Source organism: Annulohypoxylon maeteangense, assembly GCF_022496945.1.
Source record: "Annulohypoxylon maeteangense strain CBS 123835 unplaced genomic scaffold GGS22scaffold_7, whole genome shotgun sequence".
In the NCBI taxonomy this organism is placed as follows: Eukaryota; Fungi; Ascomycota; class Sordariomycetes; order Xylariales; family Hypoxylaceae; genus Annulohypoxylon; species Annulohypoxylon maeteangense.
This window is the reverse complement of record NW_025953254.1, coordinates 616,680-628,815: the sequence shown is the minus strand read 5'-3', so window position 1 is coordinate 628,815 and position 12,136 is coordinate 616,680. Positions and strand designations below refer to the sequence as shown.

Sequence of the window (12,136 nt, the reverse complement as noted above, 5' to 3'; positions counted from 1 at the left end):
ACACCACACCGACCGATGAGAAGGTATAAGTGTGATACGAAGATGCTGCCTAGATATTGTGAGAGCCACCATTTTTACGCTGGTGCTGTGGCAGTTCAGCGGTTGATTTACGTGCCTTGTCTCCACGGCCTGTCCTTGATACCGCGGCAGGCGTACGGTGTTTGTTACGTGGTGTGCTCCACGGCTGTGCTTCGCGTCAACGGGCGGCCTTTTTTAACGTTACATAAGGACACAACGATGTCACATTAGAAGCCTGACATTGGCTTGAGCCCTCAATAATGAAAGATGATGACAATATCTTGTCTCACTACCCATATGTAGAGATGACTACTACCCAGTAGATACTAGGTAGGCTTCTCTTATGTATGGAGAGATGCAGAATCTCCGCAACGAGAAAAGAACAAGTGAAATTACTTTTTATGGTGCTAGAGATTCAATTAGGGTTTTTCCTTTCATATAAAGTAGGTAAACTTCAATATTCTTATTCTCGTGATTAGGGCAGCAAGCACCTAGGTGCCTACCTAGTAGTAAGGAACTACCTAGGGGTAGGTATGAAGGTAATGGATATGAGATAGCACTTTCCATGTAGCTTATAGGACCTAACTACTAGGTACCTACCCTAGTAGTAGTCAATTCAAGCCATGCCCTTAAGATGACATAAAACATCTTACTCAATACTACAGACATAAAGAATCATAGGAATGCGTGAGCAATATGCTAGTATTGATGTTATTATCCCTGGAGGTTATCCTCACTTGGTAGGTAGGTATGCGCTGGTTGGTTGATCCCTTCCTAGTACCTGGCTACCTAGTAACTAATGATCTATGCAATTTAGCCAGATTTTCGACCACACACGCGATGGGCGATTAATATGTGATTAGCCGAAGTTATTTCAATATATCAATGTAGCAGCGATGCCACGCTATATATGATTCCTCTTATACAAACTTCGTAAGACCAAAGCCTTTCGAAGACGCCCCTGAGACGCGAATACTAGCATAGCACAGACTGCCCTTACTTACCTAGGTGCTCAATCTGTCGGACAAGAAGAAGAAACTGATTCATATGGGATAGGTGTATGGTATCGTATCAAATTCATAAGCTCTAGACGAGAATGTGAGTGAGTTAGGTTGATATTAGAGACGGACCTTGACATGCTCCAGTTGGAGCGGTAATTGTGCACTATATCGCATTACATGTTCCGTATCTTGGCTATATTCAAAATATATTGATATTGACCCAGTTCTATGGGATCTTAAATATGTGCCTGCTTCAATTATCTAGGTAGGTAGGTACCTACCCACCTCTGTTTTGATTCTTGTCTGAAATCATTTATATCAATGCTGTTCCATATACCGTCTGCGATACAGTTTAGTAGAGAAATTGGAAATGAAACAACTCAACGTTTCGATTCTCTTGATGCTCGGCCATCTGTTGAGATTTTCTGCAGCGGGATTTCAAAATGAATTTAACGACATCACTCGTGGATCTGATCTCTTATTGAAGTGGGATCCGATCAATTCGACCGACTATCCCCTTGTAGTCCACTCCCGGCTCATCAACCAGACCAGTCAATACGGGGCAAATTCGTTAGAGGTTAACATCACAAGTAGGAACCCGTGATAGCATCATGCATAGGGTCTTATCTCACGCATCTTACCAGTTGGGCTCAATGCTTCCTCATTTATGTGGAAAAATATTCCATATCCGCTCCCATATCTCGAAACGGCTAAATATGAAGTAGAAGTGTGGCCTCGGGATTGGGGGCAATCGAAGGCATCGGTTTCGGCTTTTGCTTCCTCTTCATATTTCACAGTCTCTCAATCAGAGGAAGCTGAGATAACGGATAGTCTGGGAAGCGTCAGTCATTAGATTCTTTGATTTACACCTAATGCGCGTGTACACTAATCTAAAACAGCCCTTTAATGAGACGATAATCATACCATCCAAACCCACGACTCAACCAACTTCCAAAGGAGGAATTAATAACAATACCGCAATCGCAGCCGGATTGGTAGTGCCTATCGTGGTGCTACTCGCTATCTTCGGGTTCGTGTTGACGCAACAACGACAGAAGAGAATCCTCGAGGAAAAAAGGAAACAGAGGGAGGACCTCTATATCGATTGAATACACTACACGGCGGAAATAGTCCCTCTCATGATATGGAAGATCGCTGCGTAGAAGCAGACTTAAATGATAATACCGCAGCAATCATCCTAGGTCAACTCCAACTTTTAACGTTATCTGGTACCTACCTAGGTATTTAGTGTTCGTTGTTTGGAAAGTATTTCGGGAGCTGGGGGTGATCATGATTGACAATTGGGTGGGTTGAAATTATAGAAGAGATGAAGAGGGAGCTGGACTGCTGGGTTTCCACGAACATAAAATACTAGAAAAAGCCCACTTTTAGAGGCATATTAATCGACATAAGAGGAATAACAGGACTTATAATGTCGTTATTACATATATTAGCTTTTCTAGGCGAAAACTGCCTCCGTCCTTGATACCTATAAATTGGCGTAGGGATTCATTCGAGAAGAAGTATAGCAGTACCTTTCATGGACAGAAATTGGCAGCGAATATTTAGTGGTTGAGAGGATCATCGCCTGCAACACGGAATTTGTGGCTTAGGGGATAGGATGAATGAGTAGGTACCCAGTACCTAAGGTAGGTAAGGATACGTCTATTTTCAGATGGTGTGGCTGATGGAGATCGGGAAAGAAACTTGGTGGAAATTATCAAGGTTCGTTTTTGATAAATACTACAAAATCTCAATGTCTCGGACAACTCGGGTCAGAGCGAGATGCAGGTAGCCTTCAAAGATCGGCGGCGAGCAGCACGGGCAGGCGGGACGAATATGTACCCCCCGCCAGAGATCTTGATCTTCAGGCTGATCCTACATGTAAAAGGTTAGCGGCATCGCAAAAGCATCGGCCGAGTTGAGATGTTGGCTGGTCGGGTCTAGACCCCAAGGATAACGTTCAGCTGAATGATGATGTTGCGCTAGCATAAATGTCATGTCATTCAATCGCTCTAAGAAGGACGGTTTAGAGGAGAATTTTCAATAGCTTAGGTACGAATACTTACTAAATTCGAGTGCTATTCTGAAACAGGAGTACTTCGCGCAGAGAGCTAGATACCATACAGCACGCCAAACTGCTAGCCACGGCACCACAAATAAATTAAACCTCCGGATTGATTGGATGTTGAACAGGTGAATCTCCTTACACGTAAGTCAGCCCTCTCGCTATACCATGCAGATATTATATACCTAATATCTTGCGTCGTAATGAGTAACGTCAGTACCTACCTAGCAGCCTAGGTAGTAGATAGGTAGATAATGACCCACTTCGTTCCTCAGCCACGAGCTAGAAGACGAATCTGTGTATAATACTGCTTACCTGCCAGCCTGCTTAGGTAGGTACCTAGATAGGGTGAAGAATTAAGGATTTGCTTACTTGCCTAGGTGTTTGAGAAAAACAACATTGTATATTGTATGAACCACACCTAGATCACCTTTGGTCTGGATAAAAATACCCTGTGGAGATTTCAAATACATTGTTGAATCTGATAATCTTGAAATTATTCCAAGATCTTTGGGTATGTAGGTACTTTTCAAATAGTTATCGCAAGTTATTAGGACTATCAGAGAGACTCGTATATTGACTGGGGAAAAACCGCGTGGCTAGTCCCACATTGAACCCCTTTTTTATTAGTCCAGGTACCTGGGGTCTTAATTATTTTATGCTTACGGAGGCTGCCCCTTGCTAACCGCGAACCGAAGGGGCTAAGCCAAACTAATGGCCAACTTTTTGGCGCCGTCGCTTCGTTTAACGATCCTATATCGGTCGCTATCTTGTTTTCTACCCAGGTACTTGCTGCCAATCCAGAATTCCTCACGATTCGGCATTTTCCCCAGAGAGGAAATTCGTTTCCGTTGTGCACAAGTATAGATCATGACATAGAGTGATTCTATCCAATGACAGCATCTCCTGTTAAGCGAGAGGTAAGCCCACCATACAATCGTACGTACATATTAGGGAAACTTACATACTACCTAGGCATGGACGCAGGAACGAGTAGCAGTGCCGCTAGCTGGCAGAATCTAGGCATGATCCCATGTTTAGGAACAATTGGCCCTCAGTGGCCTTCATGTTCTTTCTATCCAGGGGGGCTCTTAGTGATTGGATTTTAAATATGTTACGGCCGCCAGTTCGGGTATGGGAGGTCTTCCTTCTTTGCCTACCTACGCGGTTCTCCTATTCTCAAGATACTATTCTGAACCTGTGGGCTTACTACCCTCTTTGACGTATACTACGTCGTCCTTTCGTTTACATACACATATACTATAGCTATAGCGATGGCTCCCTCATTCCTGAAGAGCGTTGGCGTTGCTGCCGTTGCCTTCGCTGCTAATGCTGGTGCCACCCAATCCTATCAGGTTTCCGAGGTTTATAATTCGACGAATTTCTTTGACAAGTTCAACTTCTACACAGTGAGTGAATACAACAAGGTATGCTATTTGACTGTTGGGTTAACATTTGTGGTATTAGAGCACCGATCCTAATGGTGGTTACGTTCAATTCCAAAGCCAATCTGCCGCACAAGACCTCGGCCTGGTCAAATATAAGAACGGCGAGGTATATGTTGGCGTAGATACCAACAGCGGTTACAGTGCATCGGGGGTTGGAAGAAAGAGCGTTAGATTAGAGAGTAAAAACGTGTACAACCACGGTTTGGTCATCGCCGATTTCACCCATCTTCCCAAGCCCGTGTGTGGCTCGTGGCCCGCATTCGTAAGTCTCCCTCTATCAAAGACATTATCTACGTCTTAATATAAACTCTAGACGTTCGTATGTTATTAAGCAACTGATGTAGTTTAGTGGTTCTTCGGTGCGCCATGGCCTACTAAAGGAGAGGTAGATCTGTACGAAAATTGGAATGACCTTACCTTCAACCGTCATACTGCCCATGTCGACTCGCCAGATGTTGTTGGGAGCTGTGCGCTTGCGGCGGCTGACATGACCGCGACGATTGACTCTCCGAATTGCTACGATTTTGCTCAGGGGCAATATAACTACCAAGGTTGCTCAGCTTCAGAATACTCAAGCACTTTCGGTTCATCATCTGGTGGTATCTATGCAATGGAGTGGACTTCGGACTACATCAAAATCTGGGACTGGACTAGAACAGGAGCGCCATCCGACATTTTGAACGGAAAGCCGTCGCCCAGCTCGTCATGGGGCACCCCTTCCTACGCTATTAAGCAATGCAATATCGACAAGGCCTTTAAGGACATGAACATGGTCTTAAACATAGATTTTTGTGGTGTTGCCGGGCAGACCGACAAGTGGGGTGCAAGCTGCCAGGCTAAAACTGGATATTCTACTTGCGCTGAATATGTTGCGAAGGGGAACACTGACTTCGCTGATGTCTATTTCCAGGTTGAGGATATCAAGGTCTACCAGCTCGCGGATGTTCAGACTTCGACTTCATCTGCGATATCTAGCACTTCAAGCACGCTAAGCACCTCCAGCACCGCTAGCGCCTCAAGCACCTCAAGCACCTCAAGCACTTCTAGCACCTCTAGCATCGCTAGCTCTTCTGGATTAAGCTCTTCCGCCACTACTTCTGGCAGCAGCTCAGTGGCGACAACATCCTCTACCACCACTAACAATGTATCATCGATTATCTCGTCAACTGCGTCATCTACCGCGTCGTCAACTGCCTCTGATGACGATGACGATACCTGTACCGACGATGGAGAGTCTTCAAGTTCCTATACGGCATCTTCTACTGGGAGTGTGTCAGCTACGACGACCGGTTCTGCTAGCGGCTCGCTCGTGACTAGCAGCGCATCTTTCACATCGGGACAGAGCACGACGACTTACCCCTTTGGTAACTCCTCCTACACCGGATCTAGCTCTTCATCCGAAGCGACAGAATACACGACGTCGACGATTTATGCAACTAGCGTCCACACAATCACATCGTGCGCTGCCACGGTGACCAATTGCCCTGCACGCGGCTACATCACGACTGAAATCATCTCCATTGGGACTACAGTATGCCCTGTAACAGCTACTGGCTCGTCCCCCAAGCCGACGACGACTGCCAATGTTCCTGAAGGTTACACAACAAGCACCGTTGAAGTGACCAAGACATACACGATCACCTCGTGCAAGCCTACTGTTACGAACTGTCCCGTAGGCGCCGTCACTACCGAAATTAGCGTCACTACAACCGTGTGCCCCATCGGTAGCTCTAGCCCTAGCTCCGGCAAGCCGGTCGGAAGCACCGGTACGTCGAGCCAGCCCGTTAAGAGCACCGGCGTCGCAAGCCAGCCTGAGACTGGAAGCACAGTTACGAGCGGAGCCTCAACTTCGCATCCCGTGACGACAAACAAGGCAGCCACGCCGTCGACAACGGCTGGCAGCGGCAACAGTGGAAATGGAAGCGGAAGCGGAAGCGGAAGCAGCGCCAGTAGTGGTACCAGCGTTCTCTTAACGGCAACCGTCTACCCTATCTCGAGCGGCAAGGTGAGCTACAACGCGACCCTGACGACGTCCTTCGCGAATACCACAAGCGCAACAAAGACTGGTTCTACAGGAGCGTCAACCAGCAGTATTGTAGAAGTTAGTGCCGGTGATAAGATGGGCGCTAGCTTTGCGCTCGCGGGTTTGGCAGCATTTTTCTTCTTTGCTATGTAGATTGATTAGATGGGGAAATGTAATTTAGGATTGGGCTACTGTATGGTGGTAATACCTAGATACTCTTAAAATTTACAATCGTATACTGCATTTTTTTTAGCCTTAAGAGAAAAGAGTTGATACTTGAAGCGTTGGACGTGAAGAATCATTGAACCATTCAAACAAATCTATGTACACAGGTACCTAGATGCCAAGCCTACCAAACTCCGATATTACGTCAGTACAATATCTACCTGCATATAGATAGGTACGTACCAAGGTAGAGTTTATAATTCACACATGTGCGCTTCTTTTGGTAGGACATGAATGTTATTTTCCGTCTCACGCGCGCAAGAGCGAGCGCATAGTTCAACATGTTGTCGCGTCGTTTTATACGACCATCATGTCACTCTCTAACGATCCGAGCAACTTCCCAGATTACCCTAGCCTCCCACCTCCCTCGATTCACCCGACCAACTCGACCGTTCTCTCAAACCCACCTCCGAAGAAACAACTGGCCCGGTCCTCGTGAGACGCGTAATTACAACCACGATCCTCGCTACCGACTCTCCCAGGCTAAGCCTCTTATAACATCTAGCCGTCTTGGAAAAGTAGCTCGCTCGCCGAGTCTGCACACCGTTATCGTTCTATCCATCCTCGGTGCTGTAGCATTCTACTTCAGCAATATTCAAACTGTACCCGTGTCGGGACGGCGGCGCTTTAATTGCTTTAGCGATGAGACCGTAGAGGCGGCGAGCGAGGCTCAGGTTAAGAGGCTGATTTGGGAGGTAGAACGCTCCGGTGGCCGATTCCTGGGTGATTGGGATCCACGAGTGATTATGGTAAAACGAGTGATGAGAAAATTGATCCCAGTATCGGGCATGGAAGGAGCAGATTGGGAGATCAGGGTGATTGATGATCCTCGTACGTGAATCTTGGTGCTCGGGTATAGGTGCACAAGACACGGTAAGATATACTAACATGCCAGTTGCTGTTAGGCACCGTAAATGCCTTCGTCCTCCCCGGCGGTAAAGTCTTCGTCTTCAGCGGCTTGATACCTCTAGCAAGGAATGAAGATGGCCTTGCCGCCGTACTGGGTCATGAGATCGCCCACAACCTCGCCGGGCACGTGGCCGAGCGTATGTCGGGGCAGATCGGGGTAAATATTTTACTCTATTCTGCCATCCTCCTTACAGGCGGACTAGCAATGCTTGGTACACATTTTATAGGAGGTGCAGTTTTAGATCTACTATTTTCACGGCCGATGGGTCGCATGCAAGAGAGCGAGGCGGATTATATCGGCCTAATGATGATGGCAGAGGCTTGCTATGATCCGCGCGAGGCACTTGGATTTTGGAAACGCATGGAAAGGGCGCAACAGGGAGAGCCGCCCGAATGGCTAAGCACCCACCCGTCCGTATGTCAACATCCCCCCCTTCCCTTTAAATCTCGAGTTTACTCTGCTTGGAAACTAACAATGTACAGAATTTTAACCGAATACAGAAGATAGGAGAATGGATTCCTAAAGCCCTAGAGAAGATGCAGGAAAGCGACTGTCGGGGGTCCTTAGGGTTTGCCAACTTATTTAAAAAAGCTATGGAGAGAGGTTTATTGATAGAGTAAGATAAATCTGTATATACATAGTACTGTACATAAGTTATGATAAATGATACCTGTGGACGAGAGTGAAGGTGAGCTATAGCGCACAGTTTACTCCACCTCGGTGTGTATTAGTCCATTCGGAGGCGTCACTATCCCGGAAATAGACTAGTGTTTGCGACGTCCTTGCATATGACCAATGACATCAAGCGTAATCCAATGAACAATCACCGCTTAGGTCCGTACTACGAATGTACTTTAGGGTCTCGTGCCGAGGTTCTTTCGAATTGGATCGGTCACGGTCGGTCTAAATGTAATCGCATCGCATTCAATCGCAGCTTACATCGTGACAAAGCCGGATATACTCAACCAGCCAACAAAAAGAATACATACCTGGGCAACATCAATTGGTAAAGCTACTTGCGCTCAATTGCCAACCAAGCATTCATTTCCCCTTGTCGTTTAATAGTATCAAACTCGGTACCTAGATTTCACCATGTCTAAGACATTTACTGCGAAGGATGTCGCCGAACATAAGGACGAGCAAAACGGCATATATATCATTGTAGATAGTGGCGTCTATGATATAACGAGTGAGACTTTATCTTCACTAACATACCTATATTATCTTTTTGGTCCTTTTAAATCTATAGAATGAACAACTAACTTCTGTATCGCGTAGATTTTCTCGAGGAACACCCGGGCGGAGCGAAGATCCTGAAACGAATGGCCGGCAAGAACGCGACGAAGCCATTTTGGAAATATCACGGCAAGAGTGTCCTGGACAAATACGGCGACAAACTAAAGATTGGCGATTTGACAGAAACAGCAAAGTTATAAGAGAGCTGGTTATGTGCAAACCAAATCCGACAGGAAAGGGGTCGCAATCTCTGTGACCGACGACATGGCTATCTAACTTATAAAGATTCCCATCTGTTGAATTGGATGTAGTCTTGGCCATCCCCCGCTATACGGAATCATGTCACGACGAATAACAGCGGACTTATATTTAATACAGTACATACCTGCTTTACGCCGGAGTTGAATTATTTTCATACCATCGAGGGTTTACATTGAGGCGTCAATTAACTTGCTCACCACACACCTGGGTTTCTAGCTTATCCTCCCAGACTCTACTGATCTATAAAAATCACCCATTCCATTTCGAACCACGACTCTGACATCCAGGCATCCTCCAAGACGTACAGCCGTTATAAAATTCCTGTTTGTTATTATATGCACCTTTTGATATAGCTCTGTTGTTCGGCCCTCTTTGAACGTAATGAGAATGTCGTCCAGGCATGTGCGATCTTGTCGATGTGTAGCACCATGCTTGCATTTAGGTGATTAAGTTCCTAAGTTGCTGGTAATCCATAACAATAAAACATAACAGATTCAAGCCCAGCCCTCGACCCAGAGAATAGTGGCCTATCGACCAACGAACATCTTTTGATTGTGCTTAATGGAGGGGTTTTCCGTGTTAGTAGAAGTCATCCATACCTACAGGTACCTAGTAGGTAGCCATGTATTTCTCACGTGGTCGTTTTAGCGGACAATATTATCGTTTCTCGACGAGCGTAGGCTTGTTAACATACATCACAATCAATTTTAGTCGAATGATTAAGTCATGTTTAGGATGCATTTCTACGATAGAATCGTAGGTACTACCTATTCTCATCTATCTCGTAGTAAGCATTGTATCTGGTGATTTAGACAAAGTATACTTAAGACTCATCCAATAGCTTGAGGATAATGAATAAAAATTCATTCCCAACATATAAATTTGGCTAGTATTTGCCAACTACCTAAAAGTTAAGCTATTGTAGGTACCTAGCGGATTTCTGGAATAAAATCATAGCCGGAGAATCGACTCAAATTCCAATATCCTTTTCACTTATTACTTACAACTCCACGACGGGCTACTAGTATTCGTTCATATTAGGTGTTTATTCACCGTATAATGCTTTCAAGCATTATGTGCATATACGCAGTAGCCTGGCAACACCAACCTGGGAAGTTCTAATTATCTTATGATGTTTAAATGTTTGAACTATATTCATGTTGAACCTACGTAAGGATAGGTAGCGAATCAAACAAAAGTAATTGTGAGAGATTAATAATATTATGATAGGTAAAGGTCTGGACGCCCGGACGGTGCGTTTCGCGACTAAGAGATACGCATTCTCGGTACCCGCTGAGCTTTTTAAGGAAAGCCGAAAGCACGATACTTCTCCACGGAAATTTATGTACAGCGCCTAGTACAGCCTAGTGCATTACAGTAATTTATACTTGAATAGGTACCTACGATGTCCACAGCAGTGACAGCATGTAGATTGCATAATTCAGGGCTCTTATGTATTAGCTTCTGTCTAATGGATATGCGTTGTCCTTGGCTACTTGCCCTGTTACTCAATTGTCAACAATACAATTCTTACGCTTAGGTACTTTGTAAAGATGTATGTAGGATTCATCGACGATTTGCGTCTTGGCTTTGCCGGGATCCAGGAACATCCATCTCGATACCTCTAAGCAAGTACTTAGGTACTGTTATTGATCAATTTCAATGTTTCTCTGATGTCAAATGGTTGAAAATTCACTCATTTTTACTACCTTGCTTCCTCTCTTACTGTAGGGGCAAATTGCAAGCCTCTGATGATCAAAACAACAATACGAACAATCAAATAAGAGAAACAGACACTTTTGAAATGCTCTTTCTTTCTAACATAGATTCTCGGAAGCTCATCAGGAGTAACTACAGAATGTAAACAATACTTCTCTTTAGCACAGCTTCCTGCTGTATGGGAAAGGTACCTTTTATTATCGCATACCTGTTACGAAAAAGGTTTAGATCGGTTTAAAACGGAGCGGGCTAACTCTGTAAAGGGCTAGTGCTACACTACGCCCGGACCGTCTGCAAGCCTGACATCACTCGCACCTGTCGCAGCTGGAGACTTGCACGAAAACAAATCCCTACCTTAGTAGCGACTCCACATCTTTCTTCGACTTTTCTCCATTTGCACTTCAAGGTTCCTATCTAACTACCTCCTAGTAAATCCTACGATACCTTACCGACCTATCCATAGCCCCAGCTAAAGTCTTTCGAGTAAATTCTATACTGGATCAATTCGACCGTTCAGATACGTATATTGCGAGTAAGTATGTGCATCTTTTCAATTGATTCTCTAGCATTAGATTTCATACAAAATATCATCATCGCGTGCCCAATTTGGTAGAATCCTTTGGAGGCCATTGACCTCTTCAACCCTCGTCGCATTCCCTCATTGCGCGCAGATCAGATGTTCGTCTGCTATCCAAAATGCGGCATTACAATAATACAGCTACCCACCCTGTGGGTCCGATGACCCCGGTGCCTGTTAAACCTCCACCTACAAAATCGCGCAGAATCCAACCGCCCTGGCCTACAGTGGCTCTGAGTGGCCTACCAGTACCACTTACCGAGCTCTTCCGTGGACCTGTGCCGGAACAAGCTTTTTTGTTTCCCTCTCCAGTCTAACGCCGAGTGCTCATCTTATTATTATTTCCTTTTGACCCGAACCTTTCCCACCTTTCTTAACTTCTTCTTCTTGCTCTTCTTCCCCCAACTCACTCGTCCTTGCGAAGAACTCTCCTCTCTCGATCTCGATCCTATCCAAGGACTTGTGTTGTTCGCACATTTAAGCTTCTCTGACCGCCAAGCAAACAGTTAAGCTCCACCATCACGACCAGTCAATTCTTTGCCTTCCACATACCAGCCATAATACCCTCCTGACCGCTCGAGAGGTAAGCTATATTTCTATCAATTGGAAACTCGTCTGCAGCAGCATCGTTTTGAATTGTATATCGATTC

At 45.3% G+C, this 12,136-nt stretch overlaps 4 protein-coding genes across 4 annotated transcripts; all 4 read left to right on the top strand.

The window, feature by feature from the left end:
* Nucleotides 1–1,210: 1,210 nt before the first annotated feature.
* On the top strand, nt 1,211–2,514 carry GGS22DRAFT_161491 (uncharacterized protein). The gene is made up of 3 exons (XM_047961094.1): nt 1,211–1,609; nt 1,664–1,860; nt 1,919–2,514. The coding sequence occupies exons 1-3, from the start codon at nt 1,390–1,392 to the stop codon at nt 2,126–2,128; spliced, it is 627 nt and encodes a 208-aa protein (XP_047819477.1). The 5' UTR covers nt 1,211–1,389; the 3' UTR covers nt 2,129–2,514.
* Nucleotides 2,515–4,188: 1,674 nt separating this feature from the next.
* Nucleotides 4,189–6,801, top strand: GGS22DRAFT_131815 (glycoside hydrolase family 16 protein). The gene is made up of 3 exons (XM_047958489.1): nt 4,189–4,496; nt 4,555–4,797; nt 4,885–6,801. Exons 1-3 carry the CDS (start codon nt 4,362–4,364, stop codon nt 6,709–6,711), a joined length of 2,205 nt encoding a protein of 734 aa, XP_047819476.1. The 5' UTR covers nt 4,189–4,361; the 3' UTR covers nt 6,712–6,801.
* A 174-nt stretch (nt 6,802–6,975) lies between these two features.
* On the top strand, nt 6,976–8,384 carry GGS22DRAFT_131801 (uncharacterized protein). The gene is made up of 3 exons (XM_047958488.1): nt 6,976–7,614; nt 7,689–8,107; nt 8,176–8,384. Exons 1-3 carry the CDS (start codon nt 7,065–7,067, stop codon nt 8,311–8,313), a joined length of 1,107 nt encoding a protein of 368 aa, XP_047819475.1. The 5' UTR covers nt 6,976–7,064; the 3' UTR covers nt 8,314–8,384.
* Nucleotides 8,385–8,600: 216 nt separating this feature from the next.
* On the top strand, nt 8,601–9,725 carry GGS22DRAFT_161477 (cytochrome b5). Its single transcript, XM_047961093.1, has 2 exons — nt 8,601–8,882; nt 8,972–9,725. Exons 1-2 carry the CDS (start codon nt 8,786–8,788, stop codon nt 9,127–9,129), a joined length of 255 nt encoding a protein of 84 aa, XP_047819474.1. The 5' UTR covers nt 8,601–8,785; the 3' UTR covers nt 9,130–9,725.
* The last annotated feature ends 2,411 nt before the right edge of the window (nt 9,726–12,136 follow it).

What these genes read in the sequence shown, in the direction of transcription:
- GGS22DRAFT_161491 (XM_047961094.1), top strand. Translation starts at nt 1,390, where the DNA reads ATGAAACAACTCAACGTTTCGATTCTCTTGATGCTCGGCCATCTGTTG. An exon ending in GTTAGAGGTTAACATCACAA is followed by an intron (nt 1,610 to 1,663) that starts GTAGGAACCCGT and finishes GCATCTTACCAG; the next exon opens with TTGGGCTCAATGCTTCCTCA. An exon ending in TAACGGATAGTCTGGGAAGC is followed by an intron (nt 1,861 to 1,918) that starts GTCAGTCATTAG and finishes AATCTAAAACAG; the next exon opens with CCCTTTAATGAGACGATAAT.
- GGS22DRAFT_131815 (XM_047958489.1), top strand. Translation starts at nt 4,362, where the DNA reads ATGGCTCCCTCATTCCTGAAGAGCGTTGGCGTTGCTGCCGTTGCCTTC. An exon ending in ACAAGTTCAACTTCTACACA is followed by an intron (nt 4,497 to 4,554) that starts GTGAGTGAATAC and finishes TTGTGGTATTAG; the next exon opens with AGCACCGATCCTAATGGTGG. An exon ending in GTGGCTCGTGGCCCGCATTC is followed by an intron (nt 4,798 to 4,884) that starts GTAAGTCTCCCT and finishes GATGTAGTTTAG; the next exon opens with TGGTTCTTCGGTGCGCCATG.
- GGS22DRAFT_131801 (XM_047958488.1), top strand. Translation starts at nt 7,065, where the DNA reads ATGTTGTCGCGTCGTTTTATACGACCATCATGTCACTCTCTAACGATC. An exon ending in CAGGGTGATTGATGATCCTC is followed by an intron (nt 7,615 to 7,688) that starts GTACGTGAATCT and finishes AGTTGCTGTTAG; the next exon opens with GCACCGTAAATGCCTTCGTC. An exon ending in GGCTAAGCACCCACCCGTCC is followed by an intron (nt 8,108 to 8,175) that starts GTATGTCAACAT and finishes AACAATGTACAG; the next exon opens with AATTTTAACCGAATACAGAA.
- GGS22DRAFT_161477 (XM_047961093.1), top strand. Translation starts at nt 8,786, where the DNA reads ATGTCTAAGACATTTACTGCGAAGGATGTCGCCGAACATAAGGACGAG. An exon ending in TGGCGTCTATGATATAACGA is followed by an intron (nt 8,883 to 8,971) that starts GTGAGACTTTAT and finishes TGTATCGCGTAG; the next exon opens with ATTTTCTCGAGGAACACCCG.